The 16943-nt window shown below is 33.4% G+C and overlaps 1 protein-coding gene and 1 long non-coding RNA gene across 2 annotated transcripts; both read right to left on the reverse strand.

The window, feature by feature from the left end:
- Nucleotides 1-3294: 3294 nt before the first annotated feature.
- LOC147394139 (uncharacterized) lies at nucleotides 3295-5641 on the reverse strand. The gene is made up of 2 exons (XR_015181858.1): nucleotides 4090-5641; nucleotides 3295-3634 (listed from the first exon to the last, which is right to left on the reverse strand). It is a non-coding gene; the product is annotated as an uncharacterized LOC147394139 (long non-coding RNA).
- Nucleotides 5642-5796: 155 nt separating this feature from the next.
- On the reverse strand, nucleotides 5797-7451 carry LOC147394140 (putative disease resistance protein At1g52660). Its single transcript, XM_086454568.1, has 2 exons — nucleotides 7076-7451; nucleotides 5797-5891 (listed from the first exon to the last, which is right to left on the reverse strand). The coding sequence occupies exons 1-2, from the start codon at nucleotides 7449-7451 to the stop codon at nucleotides 5797-5799; spliced, it is 471 nt and encodes a 156-aa protein (XP_086310694.1).
- Between the last annotated feature and the right edge of the window lie 9492 nt (nucleotides 7452-16943).

Raw genomic sequence — 16943 nt, forward strand, 5'->3', positions numbered from 1 at the left:
TCTATTTGGGTCTATTTTGATTGCGGGTAATAGGTGCGTAAAAAAAAATTAAATTATTTATTTTTTTTAAAGTTTAGATATCAGTTTGTAACCGATGCCTAAAGTCTCGGACTTAGGACATCACTCTTATAGACATCGGATTTTAAATCGATGTCTAAGATTTTTTTTTATATATATATAAATACAGATTTCGAATGGTTTTAAGTTGCTCCAACATCTGAGTTTTGGAATGGTTGTTAACCGTTCCAAATCATGAGATCTAGAACGGCTTCCAACCATTTAAATTCATTAACGATGCCTCTATTAGAGAGGGTCTGCAAGTCGTTTCATATTAGTTGAGGAGTAGTTATAAACTATTCCTAATTGCTATATTTGTTGTAATGGATTGATGGGTGAGCTTGGATTGGGTTATATGGAAAATGATTTGAGCTTGGGCTAGGAAATCTCAACTTGAATTGAATTTGAGTTGAGGCTCCGAGCAACCCAAACCTAATGCTATGTATTTACATGTAAATATTTTTATTTATTTATTTTTAAAAAATATTAGTTTTCTCTTCCTAAATATATTTTTATAATTAAAAATAAAAAAATTATAATAAAAAAAATAATAGATATGGAGGTCGTGTGAAAATTTATTTACTAGTGATTTTGTTTTTTTTATATTGTATTTATATTTTAAGATATAAAATAAAATTTATGTGTTGCTCAAAATGAATTAGACTTGAGCCCAACTAGTCCAAAAATACCTAACTTGGGCTAACTCGAGCTCAACCCGATTTTAGAAGCTCAATCTTGGGTTGAGCTTGGGTTAATAAGCTCTAACCTGATGGTTGGGTTGAGGGTTCAGGGTGGAGCCTAGGTCGAGATATGAGTGAAAAACATCTATGGTTCCTTGCACAACTCCACATCAACGCAATGTTGTAGGAAGCCAATTCAACATTTTTCTTCATTTTATAAGTAATCATAAAAGAACTCATAATTTATATTATAAAAAAACTATGAAAAACGATTTGACATGCTTAATTGCCCAATGTTTATTGAAATCAATAGATTGTCCAACATTTTATGCCTTCCCTCATTGCGCTTTGGAGTCATTGGTTCATCAACTTACCAAAGAATGCCATTCACAACAAATATTTGTTTACACATTTGCATTATAAGCCTTGCTTGGTACAATTCACATCACTACAAATGTTTCGCAATGCATATAGTTTACGTTGAAAGATTTACTAATGCTTGGTAACCATTGGAAAACCTCTTCCAAATATTTTTTGTGATTGTTTGGTAATTGTAATAAAAAATTTTGTTGTGATTTCTTGTTAAAATAAAGTGTGGAGACAATTTTAATTTATTCAACCTCATCAAAGAAATTATTCAAATTACAAATATACCCTCAATACTTGCTACATCAAAAGATGAATTTACAAAAATGCCCTATCAAAATATATAGTAACGTATATATTGGAATAATAAAAAATACCCATCATAAAAAAACTGTTCAAATTATAAAAATACCTTTAGTATTAGTTACAATAACATGTATATAACCTTCCAAAATACCACTGATGAGAGATATTTTTGTAATAAAATTGATGAAGGTATTTTTGTAATTTTCTTTGATGAGGGATATGTTATAATTTCAATATGAAATTTAATGTATCTTAGGAAAGGTATTTTCATAAATGTATGAGCATATTTGTTGTATCAAGTACTGAGGGCATTTTTATAATTTGATTAATTTTTTTGATAACTAGTATTTTAGTAATTTCGATATGCATAGGTTGGAGTCAAATAATTTTGCAAATGATTTTCGGTACAATCTGTGCCGCAAATCATTTGCTGAAATTTCTTAAGAATTTAGGTGATCGTGCAATTTTTTTTACAATGAAAATCATTTGCATTATGTAACCAAGCACCAATAAAATTAATTTTAAAAAACTAATTGCGTTTGCAAATGATTTGCAGCATACCAAACAAGGCCATGGTATCAAAACATTTTAATTACCAAAAACATGAAAGTGCGAAATCTCGCTGGTTTCTATAGTGACGAACTCGCTAAAATTAGCGAAACCTACAATATGGTCACTTCATACCTGTGAGATTGTCACTTTAAAGCTGCTAAATTGTAACTTTCAAACCTCCAATATCGTTGCCGTTCACGTTTTGATAATTAAAATGAACCTCAGCTGGAATTGTAAATTCGTCAAAAGTTGGTCATGTTTTCGTTAATATCTTTATTTGTAAAGCATAACAGAATAAACAGGGCATGTTTATAAACATGAATATGTTATCTTCCGTAGGACTAGAAAGTTGGGTGGCAAGAAAATGTGTTGCATCAAAATATGCAGCTTCAAACATTTCAGAAAGGGTTTGTAGGCAATGGGCATTTTCATATTCAAATATATAAAGAAGCCTGAAACGTGATACGTTTGACCAACCAGCGATCTCAAACATTGTCATATAATTAATTAAGAAAATCAACATTTTATGAGCTATTTTCCCATAAAAATAAGGTTTAAGGAGATTTGAGAAGTAGAAGAATGAAGGTTGAAGATGATGGTATAGCGAAACATTTCACTGATTTAATCGACTAATCCCTTGTATGGTGAATTTTTGAAAAAAATTCAAAGATTTTTGTAACAATATCCCAAAAAGTGTTTAGAAATCGGATCAAACCGATGGTTTTATTAAATCTAACCACATTTTGCAATGGTTAGTGAACCATCGAGTTTTATGAAATAATTTTAAAGAGATCCGATTGCTAAATAACCATCTATATTTATTGATAAAGAAAGGTAAACACTACAAAATTTTAGGTTTTTAGCGGGGGTCAAAAACCGTCGCAAATACAAAAAAACCGCCGCTATTATTAATAGTGATGGCCACGTGTAGCGCCATTATAGGTGGTATCGCTAAAGGCCATATGGAGCCCTATAGTGGCGGTCAATAACCGCAGCTAATAGATTGTACTACCGTCGCTATAGACATGAGTGAGTCTTGACTGAGTCCTTTAGTGACGGTCAGAAACCGCCGCTAATAGTGTATTACTGTCGCTATAGATACGAGTGAGATCTTTGGTGGTGGTTAAAAACTGCCGCTAATTAGTTTTTTACCGTAGCTATAAATACAATTTTGAATGCCTATAGTGGCAGTAATGATCACCACTAATAAGATTTTTCTTTTATTTTTTAATTTCTTTTATTTTAAAATTATTTATAATTAAATACCTAATTTTATACAACCTATCAATTAAACACAATTAATTAGTAAATCAAATTAGTTAAGAGACAAGTATAACAAAATAATAAGTCAATTGAATTAAGAGTCAATGCTTATAAATCCATGTTTATGACTCAAAAAATAAAAACTATCTATCATGGTTGTTGTAGACACTGATCATTGTCAGGTTGATTGTGCTGCTCATTAACCTACAATTCATATATATTAATCAAATTAATATACCCAAGTATCTTTGGAGCTTAGCCACATGCTTCCCCACAGGCTGTCCATGGCTATCTCGCACTATTTCAAACCTTTCTCCTGGATTTAGATTCTGTAATGAGAGGCATCGAGTACGGCCTCCTTTTCTCTTCGACTTTGTCCTCTCACCAGATGAACTTTGTCCAGGTTCCATCTGCAAATGTAAAGTGCAACAAAAAAATAAATTATGCTTTGTTTAATCTTTTCCAATGTATCATCTATTGACACTAGCATCTTAAAGGCCAAAATGAAGCATGATGAACAAATTGATAAGCATCTGCTATGAAGGTAATCCATGTCCAAAAGGAGATATTTCTAGGCCGGCATCCTAAAGGGGAAAATGAAGTATGCAGAGCAAATACATACTGGACAACATCTCGTTCTTCCTAGTGTTACTCGAATTCCAATAGGAATTCAAGCAGTACTTCTACAACATAAATCTTACGTGCTGTAGCTCTTTAAAACCATGTCCCTATTGGACACCACACCACAGGAGTCTCTATTGGACACTTAAAACATAAAGAAGACAACACATGTTGACATGTAATTGATGTATGATCCTTGTTGCGAACATTAGCAGATAAAAATTTAACTGGAAGTAGCTCATACCTTTATCAGCTTCTTCAAACAAATTGTAACCCTCTCTAAGGCTTTGACATCTTCATCTATCCCCAAATATTCGAATTGGAATCTGCAAGATGGAAAAATAAGTATAAAAATAAGTTATTCTGAAGTCTGATATACAACCCTCTGTTTTTTACCATCTGTAAACTATAATCTGAATCCTGTTTCTTTTATGCAGTTAGAATTTAGTGTTCTTATCCATCAATCAATTGATGTTGCATTAGAATCACTTATGCATTTGAATTCATTATTCAAATAAACATTAGAGCTTCATAACAGATAGCTTACCTTATAAAAACAAAAAATCGGTACATGTGATGGTGTTGGGTGAACAAACAAAATGAACATGAAGATGATATGAGCATGGGCCTACATCTAAGATTCCGAAAAAAATATGGAAATAGAACAATAAATGCTTGTATTGTTCTAACATGGCATGATGAATTTGTCTATTAGCACAAGTTATTATGTTAAAAACAACAAAAGGGCTGTAAAAAACAATGCCCCACCCACTAAATGTTATCAGAAATTCTATTCTCTTCATCTTCATTTGATTTTGAGAGTCGGGATACTTTTTTGCTCATAATTATTACAAAGAAAAATAGTTGATATAGGTTCAATCATTGTTTGTGTTTTATGACCAACCAACCATAGTCTTACACTTCCATTCAACCATTTCTCATGTCGGAGACAAAGATACATTTCTACACTGCAGATCATCGAGTACATGATGCTTATATGAACAGAACATTTAGATCATCATTGTCGCCAGGTTGTTAACAAAAACACTTTCCTTACTAGGTTAGTCAAGCTAGGCCTACTCTAATTTTAATATGTAATGAGATAGAAAGTTTAGCTAACAAAATCTCTGATACAAAACATAGGAGCTAGAAATATAATAAATAAAATGGTAGCTGGTTACACTATGTGAAAAAAGCCCATATTTGACGGTCTTAGCCCGCCAAAATTTGAGAAATTTGACGGACCCTCCCATCAAATATTCTCTTGTAGAATTTTTTTTTTTTTTTTTTTTTGACGGCCCTGGCCTATCAAATTATTGGAGAATGGACTTAAAAAAAAATAAACAAAATCCATAGAGTATGACCGTCCAATTTGAAGGTTTAACAAACAATCTAATTCACCAATCACAATGAACGAAATAATAATAAAAAAAATTAGAAAAATAAAAAACAAAAGAAAAATCATAGAACAAGAATATGATGGGCATCCATATTATTGAAGAACAAAGAAGAGAAAACTGAATCAATATTCATCAATTAATATTTTGAAATTGAAATAGACCCAGCTTTACATTAAATCGAAGAAAAAAGAAGAGATAACTGAAGAACAAAATCTCGAAAATCTGAGTAAGAGGAGAAAATAAATTCGGTGGCCCAATTGATTTTCTTCACTGACATGCACTTGTTGATTGTTTCTTTGCAGCTGTGACTTTCTTCGCAGCCTCTTTTAGAGCATCCATTGCCACATTATAAACATGTACAGATTGTACCCCTTCATCCATTGCTTAACCAACACTTGTATAATGGTAGATGCATTCACATACCCATCAAAAAACGAGTTTATGCTATCAATCCCTTGGGTTATAGACATTTCTCCCATGTGGAGCGAGTGAGGCAAAGGCATAAGATGTGATAAATTGTATAAATAGACATGCAAAAATAAAGTGAAAATCTACGTGCTTACAGGACATCCGATCCGTCCATTAGGCAAAAGCATTGGCATCATCGCCATGCCAGCAGGAGTGGGCCCCTGCCATATATCAGTGGCTACAAATAAACATAATTCAAGATCAGAAATGTAAAAAACACATAATAGTACTCCACTTGCATTACGTGAAAATCTAAAATTTGCATTAAAAAAATTGTTGGGCCTGGTCCGTCGAATTTTAAAACCCAAAATCCGCGGCCTGTGAACCACGTTTTAAAACTCAAATTATAGTCTCACTCTCTCACTGTTTCTCTACCTCTCTTATCGATCGATCGCTTCTCACGGTCTCTCTCTTTCTCTCAGTCTTCGATCGATCAATCGCCTCTCACGGTCTCTCGCTTTCTCACAGTGGCTCTCTTGATCGATCGACCACTCTATCGATTGATTGACCTCTCTATCTCTCTCTCGTAGTCTCTTTCTCAATCGATCTCTCTTTCGATCTATCTGCCTCGATAGATCTCATCTCCCACTCTATTTGATCGATCTCCTAGATCTGATTCCCGTTCTCTCTATATCTCCTCACTCCCTGTCTTTGATCAAAGTGACCTATCGATCTCACTATTTGTCTCTAATAGATCGAAGGATCAGATTGCTACGTCACCTTGCGCGACAAGCCAAGAATCATTGTGACTTCAGGCTAGGTACTCTCTTTAATCCATCTTTTCTTTATATATACTGTATTAAAGTTTTTTATCCAAGTTATTGGTTCTGGTTAAGCATTGAAGAAATAAGGTGGAATTTGTGGTGGTTATTTCTCCCAACCTTAACCACTTTCTGTTTCCGGAAACCAATAACTACCTTAACTACTTTCAGTTAGCATTTATTTAGAAAGGCAGTCTTATAAATAGAAGCTGTTATTTTGTATTTGAGATGAGATATTATATTATAAGAGATTAGGACTCAAGAAAAAGAGAACTAGCTTCGTGAGAGAATTTTCAAGACTGTTTGGAAAGTTGAGAGCTTGAGTGCTTGTATGAGAATTTGTATTCTGAATGTGCTAGTTCTTCTCAACTGTGAGGAGTGTGTAATCTCAGATTCTTGATGTATAATGAAGGCTTATGGTGGTGTCGAAAACTGGATGTAGGACACATTGTCCGAACCAGTATAAATTACCTGTGTTGATCTTTTACTTTATAGCTTTCACATTTTCTTGTTTTCTTGTTTTTTAGTTCCTATCTTGTTTAATGTTATTCGTTATATTGTTTGATCTTTAGTTGAATCTTGTTATTGAAATTTACAACACCTCGCAATGCCCTTCCTACTGTAACAATTGCTAACGGCAAACCTCCACATTCAGCAGCAACCTCCGTGGCCAAAGTTTGCAAATCAGGAGAGTCCACGACCTTATCCGCCTTCTGTCGAAACAGATTCCATGAATCTTGTTTTGATAGTACTTGAAGTTCAATAATTTTGTGTGCTTCCATATGGCTACATACATCTCGGCTTCTGGTGGTGAGTAAAACTCTGCAATGATTGTGGTCATGATTGTCAAAAGAGATTCCCAAGTTGGCTAATTCCAATCTCTCCCAAACATCATCCAAGATTACAAGGACCCGCTTCTTCAGTCTCGCACATAAACGTCCTGCTCTTACATCTTCAATATCTTCTTCAAGATTCATCCCCAATTTCGCTGCGATTTCACCTTGAATCTTTGTCAGGACTGGGTTTTGGGATACGGTTGCAATCACAACCTCATCAAAAAGCTCATCCCTTTTAACTTTCTTTCCTATTTCTTTGATCAAGGTGGTCTTCCCCACCCCTGCATCCCCCATACCCCGATCATGTTGACGTTCTCATCCTTCAAAGCTTCGATGATTTGCTTCGTTGCAGATTTTGTGGATTCAAAATCATGAAAATCTCCAGTACTACTACTACTGCTGGGGATAGATTCTATGCTGGGAGGAGGTGCAGGTACTGATACATTAGTAGTAGTAGTGCTGAAGTTTCTTCCATCATTGAGGAGCTTCTCCACGGTGCCAATCTTCTCTTTTGCTTCTTTACCAACATCATAACGAGAACAACACCACCCTTTGAACCAGCTATTATTGATCTGTTCAACTTCATCATTCAACCTCGTCGCATCAGCAGAAATGGTGTCCACACTTGCTAGCCACGCTTCAACAACTTGTTTGATCGTATCTCCTCTTCGCCGAGCTGCTTCTACCAGAAGCCCTACGTCGTTCCTCATCCTTTCTAATTCTTCAACTTCTCTCTTAAGGTTTCTAGTTTTTCTCTTGTAATGAACAATGTAACCGATATGATGCCCAATAGGACCAATCCAACGCTTGACAACATCTGTAACAGGTGCAGACAAGAAACCCAAGATTTCCATTGTTGTTCCTTGAGATGCAAGAGAAGGGGAGAGAGAGAGAGAGAGAGAGAGAGAGAGAAAGAATCTGTGTGTTTCAGATAAACACGGAAAGCATCAAAGACTGCCATCCACAAAAAAAAAAAAAGAAAAAAAAGAAAAAAAAAAAAAGAAAAAGAAAAAGAAAACATCATATTCTTAGTATATCCCGAAGAAAAAGATCTATGATTTTATATTTTGCCAAGTCATTAATATACAAATCAAGCGAAAATTTTCTGATTGGAAAATCACGACTCAAAGTTGACGGATCACGTCTGTAGTGTACAGACCAAGCGAAAATTTATACTTTACTTTTAGAGTCGTGATTTTCCAACTCACCTATACCAGACTCTCCGTAGCTCTCCTGACGTGACAAGTGCAAGAATCGTAGATTTTTTTCTTAGGCTACATATTGCAAATAAAAGTAATTATTGTACTTTGGGCCCAGTTAGTTGAATTTATTAAAAACAAATGGATGCCTTCTAAGTAAGTCAAAAGAAACATGCTTCCTCTTCCACACGGTATCCGAAAATATATGTAAATCAAATTTGATAAATATACGTTTATTTGATTCGCTTTTATGATGAAGTCGGTGATGATTTGTCATCTATGATTAGTGCTTCAGAGACCCCACTTGTCTTTTTGAGAATCTTTCAAGGTGTAGACCTCAAACCCTAGTCTTATTTACGTAAGTCCTCCTTCTTTCTACTGCAAAAACTCGTAAATAGAAATTTTTACAATGATTTATGGAATACGATTGCTTGGATATAAATATTTTTGTGAGTCTCATTGTAAATAATCGTGACATTTCACAAAAAATCATTTAAAAATATCATAAAATTTTGTGAAACAAAAGCCTCTACAAAACTTTATATTTTTATCTTCTTTTCCACATGATTTAAGAACAATCTAAGCTCATCTCTCTCTCTCTCTCTCTCTCTCTCTACCCCTCTGTCTCTATTCTTCCTCAACATGATTGTTCACATTTTGATAATTAAAATGAAAAGTGGTTGAAATCGTAAATATCTCATTTCTAACTCACAAAATAGTAATTCACTCTATATTTTTGTTTTGCTTTGACGAGCCACACATACCAACCACCTTAGCACGAGTTAATAGTTAAATATAACCACTTTTTAAGTGGAGGGGCTTATAAAGATTCAAAAGTGTGATTTAGGAGTATCCAATCACCCTTACCATCTCAACTTACTCTTGATGGTGTAATTCACCCTATATGAATAGTTTAGTTAGTTGACAATGAAGGTGCCACTTAGTTAAGTGGTAAGGCTTGTTGAGAGCTGATCCCATGACCTAAGGTTCAAATTCCTATTAACCAATAATCCCTTACTTGCTTAGCCAAAAAAAAAAAAAAAGCTTAGTTAGTTGACACATTACATATCAACTCACTAATATGGATTATGTTAAATAGAGGCTCATTTGCTCATGTTAAAAGTTTGTTTGTATTTGGTTTCTACTAATGACAATGATAGGTTTGAGATTTATTTTATTTTATTTATTAATTTAACTTTTTGGTTGGTTCAAATGGGTAATCATCTTTCAAATGTTAATCCATTATAGAAATGAATCTTGGTTTGCAGTTTTTCAATTTGTTGAAAAATGATGGAGCCAAATGTCAATTTTTCAAAATTTTAAATTAGATTTTATAAGAAAAATAGGGTTTTTCAAAGAAAATATAAATTGCATTTTTTTATTTTTTGTGATTTCGAAATAACCAAGCAAAAACAAAATTCTGCATTCGACACAACCAAGCACTCTAATTGTAAAATTACAAAAAATCTAATAAACGCAAAACTCTATAACCACAAAAATTTTGCATTTATAGTGATTTGAGATCCAAACAAGCAGGACCGTAATTACTCCTTTCAGACCTTATTTTACTAACTTCATTATAAATTCTCCCTTGAGAACACCTATTTAAAATAGGGATTGTGTACAAATTGTTAAAAAAATAAAATTTTGATTTATGATCTAATGATGTTGGAAATAAAATGTCCAACATCATTAAAATATTAATTATTTTTTAAATAATAAAAAGGTTGCTTTTATTTTCATATATTATCAATTAGAAAATCATGATAGGCAACACGATCGTGATATATCAAGTTTTACTATTTTAACTATTTTCTAATGGAAAAAAAAAAAAAAAAAAGGTTTCCTAATGTGTGGATTGCCACATTGGTCCTAACGACACTTCAGCCCTGTAGAGCTCATGTTTTAGTTATGTAAACACCCCAATATGCATGGGCCCACTTCAGAAGGGATTCATTTTTGTCCTGATAAAATGACCCAAAACCTTTAATTGGGTCATGGGCTGATAGAAAACTTGATTTCAAATTCTCATTTGCATCCATGCACTCTTATTATATTCACTTCTAAGTTCATCATTTCTAAATCACTTCTAACAAACTAACCCCTCTTTCAAATCCTACCTTAAACCAATTTTACTAAGTTAACTTCCAATCCTTAGCCAAATCCCAATCCACCCTGATTCAAAGTCCATCTAGATATCACTCTTGAAAGTCCACTTCATTTCAAATCCAACACCATTACAAACCTTCAATCAAGGTCCATTGACACATGTAAAGGTCCAACAAGGCACCAAAGGCCATTATCACAAAATTGCCATAAATCACCACCTCATTCACCCTTCCAAATCTAATCCATAAAATCGCATCAACACCTTCAAAAACTGGTGCACATTGGATTGGGTAGATCTGAGAACCGAACCAATTCGAAGCCTGTCGGATTAGATTGGATCGGATCGGATTGAGTATGGTTTGGTTCGGATGGGGATTGCAAAAAAAATCCGATCGATTTGGTTCGATTTCGGATTAGGGGTATAATGAATCGAATAAATCCGAGAACCGAACCAATCCAAAGTATCTATTATTATTATTATATATATATATATATATATTTATCTAAAAATAAAATCTTAGTTTCGTTCTTCTATTTTCTATTTCTCTTTTATTCAAGTTTGAAGAAAACCTAACCGTCATTCGTCTCCCTCACCTTGCTACTCGTCAACTCGTCGGAAAACGAAAGAGGTAACTATTCTCTCTCTCTCTTTCAACTGTGTTAGTATGTTACGAAGAGGTAACTCATCAAAGTCATCAACTTCATCTCCTCTATTTTTTTCTAACAAAAACTCAAAAAAAATGTACACAAATCTCTCTCTCAACTCTTAAATGGATCTACTCATTTATGGAAAAACTTTATCAAAGAGTTTGATTCCTTATTTTTTTACGAGAACCTTTATGTCATGTTTGTTAGATGAAATACAATATACGTACCTAGACTTGGATTCGTTAATCTACCATTTATGGATTAATTTCCTCACTAATCCATCCAAAATACCAATTTAAAATTCTAATTTTTTTAGTCACATTAAGCTTCCTCTAGTTTTCAATTTATATATATTTTAGTTAAAATTTAATCATAAAATCATTTTCATTTTAAAAATAGGCATTATTTATGATCTGTTCGAAAGGATTCCTCTTTTGAAAGAAAAAATACTAGTTTTTCTATTTTGAAAGTATGAAAACTGAGAACAGATCCGAACCAAGGCTGATTTGGATTGGTTCAGTTCTATAAAGTCATTGGTTTTGTACACAACAATGGGTTGTGAGTTTTTGTGATTACTTTTTATAGTTTAGGTGTAAAAAGTATAGAGAAGATAGAAATACAAACCTGATTAGATTGGTAGTTGGGTTTTGGTGTGGCTTTAGAAGAAATGGAGAGAGATGAGCTTCTGTTTGTTGAAGGGAAGAGGAGGAGAGAGGGCAAGGCCCTGACAGATGGGAAGCTCAATGAATAGCTCATCTTAGAGAATCACTCTTTTTTCCATCTCACCTTATCTTTTGGGTTCAGTTTTATGTGTTTAGAGGGACTTCTTGTGTGAAATAAAGTAAATAAATATGATAATTTAGAAATACTCCCTAGGTTTTGGTTCAATTTTTGAAATATCCTTCTATTATCAAATTGATGATATAATCCTTGACAACAATCTTCTATGAAGACTAATTCAATGACCTAAATGCCCTCTTCAACCTTTAGCTAGAAACCCCATCATCATCAACATCTAGGGTGAATTTTTTTTTCACTTTCACATTTAAACTTAAGACTATGTTTGGATTGACAGAAGGGAAGGGAAGAGAAACTCATTAAGGGAAGAGAAGGGAAGATTAGTTTCTCTTCACCTTGTTTGGATTGAAAGAGAAGAGAAGGGAAAGAATCAAGTTTCTCCTGTTTGGTTAGGATTCATAAGAGAAGAGAAGAGAAATTATTCTTGTCAAATGACTATTATACCCTGCATAGTCTAAAGAAGAAAATTCTACTTGTACAATGATACAAAATATAAACACCTAAACTCATTTGACCTTCTTTGTTCTAAGAAATATTTTAAAAATCGGAGCAGTCGAGTTAAATTAATCGGATAAAAAAATGTAATATTAAATAGATATTTTCTATTTCTTTCCAAAATAAAGTAACTTCAACTTCAAAACCATGATCCAATGCCATAGGATATAATCTACAAAGAAGCTCTTTTTGTAATTTTGGGTCTTAAAAGGCTCAAAGATGATGAAGAGAAGCTCAATAAATTCATCAAAACGCATGTATTGAGGCTCTTGAAGATGGACATGATTGCTGTCTCACTGAGCTTGAAAGGCAGGAAGAAGTCACTTTGGCTCTCAAGGTGCTGTTTTTATGCCTAATAAGTTCTACTTTTTGTTTTCTTGAATGATTTTACGATAAATACTCGAGATTTCTTACTTTCAAGGATAGTTTAGGGTTTTCTTAAATGGTTTCAGATTTTTCAACTTGTAGTTTAATGCACCAAGTTTTGTCTAATTGTAATTCGTCCTTCGGGTTGTAAGGAAAATCCGCAAAATTAAGGAATATTTGCTATAGTGTACTTAAGACCATAGTGATAAAAATCTGAGTTTTTTTTTTTTTTTTTTAAATATCTCAATTAAATCATGATTTAAATAGTTATTGATTAAATCATCACAAAGTTTTTGAAAAAAGTCACAATTAATCATGATTTAATCGAGGATTTTTAAAAAAAAATCACATATCAATTTTGTTTTTTCTTATCATTTTTACTTTTTAAGTTATCCGATGTTTTCCCAACTGTTTCCAAAGCTTTCTCTTGCCGAATTATTCTCAAACCGCGACTTTGTCACTGTGGTTAAGAACCATGTATAGCTAGTGTTCAAGTTCTGGTTTGTTCTGCTTGATATTCATTTGTTTGTCAAGTTAATTTACAAATGTAATTAAAAATGAGAATTTCTATTTTCACACCAACCCTTTAAGACTCCAATTAATGGAATTATAAATGAAACACCTAGTAGCAATATAAGCGTACACTGAATATCTCCTCCTTGAAAGAAGAAAAAGAATGAACATTAGAAGATTACAAATACCTAGAGAAAGATGAATGGGATGACAGAGATTACCTTTTGGGTAATTTATTAACATTCATCTCAACCCATTGTTGACCCCCCTGTTCCTCATTTTAGTGTAAAAAATGTTTGTACTCTCGTTATCTCCTTCTAAGCAATCTTAAAATCACAAAGAAAAAGATAGGATATTTGGGAACACATAATAACATGATTTCTTAGAGAAGTCTCAAGAGGTATTTGAAATCAATCATATATCACTTTGGGGAAGAACAACAATATTTCATTGCTACAAACTTGAACTACCGTGTATAGATATGATTTTTTCTACGACATTGGAATTGGAAACCAAACATGTCTCAACAAAAACATTTAAGTTACAAGTTTGTGTATACATTGCATTCACAGATTAAGCTCTACACCCACTTCCCCATAACCACCATAATTGTTGCCATTGCCAGTACCACAAGAACAGTTCCTGTGGCCAGGTCTTTCCATATATTGTTTCCATAACTATTTCCCTCGATTGGATTTATATGGATGCAATGAAACAACTCTGATAGATTTTTCACCATCGCCAACACTCTTAACTTGATCGTTTGCATCAAACTCATGGCCGAGCTTCCAAATGGTTCTCCAATATCGGGATTATTTTCTGGACTTTTCTCACCCTCAATTCTTGATGTAGATCCCACCCATGTTCTTGTTCATTTCTGGAGTAGAAGTAGAACAACCACAATGCAATAAGTATTTAAGAACACAAATATGAAAAAGAGTTTATAAATAGCATACTTTTATATAACTCCATAACCTTCTCGTTCGTCATCACAGCTTCCTAGACATTTTTATCAGAGGTCAGTGAGGCTATTACATTCAGCAAACAGAACAAAACCACATCATTCGGATGAGAACATGAATCACATTGGCCATCTGTAATCAGTGAATCATTCTTTTCCATTCAATTCTATCTAGATCTAAATCTTACATCAAGGCACGAGTCTTTGATATTTTGAAACAACTCATAATTTATGTCACTTTCAGCCTTCTTCTCTATTTAGAACCTTCAACCAGCATTACTGGTCTTAGTTAGACAAGCCAAAACCATCTTAATTGAATTTTTTTACCTCTTTTAATAAGGTTACTACTAAATTCATCAGGTTGTTCTCACTTTTATTTCATCTTTCCTAGTCTTTCCACTCATCTATCTCGATACCATCATTCCTCCTACAGCCATTTTAGATGGGCCAACTTTCTGCGGCCTAAAGATATTTCATCTTATTGTTATGATGTACAATTTTCGTTTCCCTTTGGTTTAATCAGAGTACACATATCAAATTGATGATATAATCCTTGACAACAATCTTCTATGAAAACTAATAAAATGACCTAAATGCTCTCTTCGATCTTTAGCTAGAAACCCACCAACATCAATATCTAGGGTGACTTTTTTTTTTTTACATTCGCATTTAAATTTAAGATTCTATCTCCTTAAACCTTCAAACCTTAAGAACAAGTTGGGATTTTTAGGAAGAAAAATTGAATGTTTTTGGCAAGAAATTGAAGAGTAGTCAATAAAAGGTTAAAAAAAAATTAGCCTAAAGGAGGGAGAGTCTGAAAAACGAAGGCTTTATGTCATTTCATATTAGTCTTTCATAAAAGACTTTAGTCAATGAGCAAGCCATAGAAGCATGAGTTATTCCACGTGTCAAAATCCCCTAAACAAAGAAGAGGCGAAGGTTCATTCCAAACTGAATTTGTGGATATCATTATGATATGGGTAGCTGTATTTGCACCTACCATTTGATGTAAGTGCACCTTACTAATTATCACACTTTAATAAATTCACCTACACTATTAAGTGCACCTACCAAATCAATCTACCCGATCTCGACTTCTTGCCATTTCCCGCCACCTAAATTTACATTCTTCCTTTCCTCTTGTTTTTTCACCTTTTATAGTTCATTGTAATGATAAAAAGGTAGAAATATAGGATTTCATTTGAGATAAATTTTCCTTCTTTCTTCTTCTTATCCCTTCTTCATTTTCTCTACTTTCGATTTTATCAATTAAAAGAAATTTGAAATTTTTTGCCATTCCAAGTCGATAGACTAGTGTTGACATGGCTTAAGCCATGTCGGATGGGCCTAATTAACATAGAAAGGTTTCAAGCTTTAATTGTGTTGATAGGGACCATCTAACATGGCCTATTACATGTCGACATAGGTATTCCAAAATGTTTATTGATCGATCCTTTTCTTTTCTAGCTTATTTTTTCTTCTTGTTCATTTAACTCATCAATTCATTTAGTTTGTGTTAGAGCAAAATCATCGATAGAAGTATAAAATCAACAAAAACACGAAAAAACAATCACACAAGACACAAGATATACGCAGTTTGTCAAAATAGACCTACGTTCACGGGTGAAAGTGGCAGTTTCACTATATTAACCAATTGAAGAACAAAGTTACAATCTTCCTCTACCCCCTGTATCTATTTAATGATGCGGCTAGGGTTTTTTTCTTGTGCAACATGAAAAACAAAATACATATATATCACTCCCGAGGGTAAAATTGATGAGGACCTCTAATAGAAAACGTTCATTATATTTTGGCCCAGGGGCGTTGCCCCCACAACTCGACCCCCGTGAGCTTAGTGAGGAGCTTGACCCTCGTGTTTGTCCACAACATTAGTGATACCTATGTGATAGTCCCTTCATACCTGCGAGATTGTCACTTTAAAGCTGTTAAATTGTAACTTTCAAACCTCTGATATCATGGCCGTTCACGTTTTGGTAATTAAAATGAACAAAGAGCTGGAATTGTAAATTCATCAAAAGTTGGTCATGTTTTCGTAAATATCTCTATTTGTAAAGCATAACAGAATAAACAGGGCATGTTTATTGACATGAGTATATTATCTTCCGTAGGAATAGAAAGTTGGGTGGCAAGAAAATGTGTTGCATCATAACATGCAGCTTCATACATTTCGATGGGCTTTTAACGTAACGATGCGAAATACTGGACTGTCCAACATTTTGTAGGCAATGGGCATTTTTCATATTCAAATATATAAAGAAGCCTGAAATGTGAAACGTTTGACCGACCAGCAATCTCAAAAAATGTCATATTATTAATTAAGAAAATCAACCCTTTATGAGCTATTTTCCCATAAAAATAATGTTTAAGGAGATTTGAAAAGTAGAAGAATGAAGGTTGAAGATGATGGTATAGCGAAATATTTCACCGATTTAATCGACTAATCCCTTGTATGGTGAATTTTTGGAAAAATTCAAAGATTTTTGTAAAAATATCCCAAAAAGTGTTTAGACATTGGATCAAACT

Source organism: Akebia trifoliata, chromosome 9 (genome assembly GCF_017979445.1).
Source record: "Akebia trifoliata isolate Shusen 1 chromosome 9, ASM1797944v1, whole genome shotgun sequence".
In the NCBI taxonomy this organism is placed as follows: domain Eukaryota; kingdom Viridiplantae; phylum Streptophyta; class Magnoliopsida; order Ranunculales; family Lardizabalaceae; genus Akebia; species Akebia trifoliata.

What these genes read in the sequence shown, in the direction of transcription:
- LOC147394140 (XM_086454568.1), bottom strand. Translation starts at nt 7,451, where the DNA reads ATGAATCTTGAAGAAGATATTGAAGATGTAAGAGCAGGACGTTTATGT. An exon ending in AGTAGGAAGGGCATTGCGAG is followed by an intron (nt 5,892 to 7,075) that starts GTGTTGTAAATT and finishes GTTTATTTGTAG; the next exon opens with CCACTGATATATGGCAGGGG.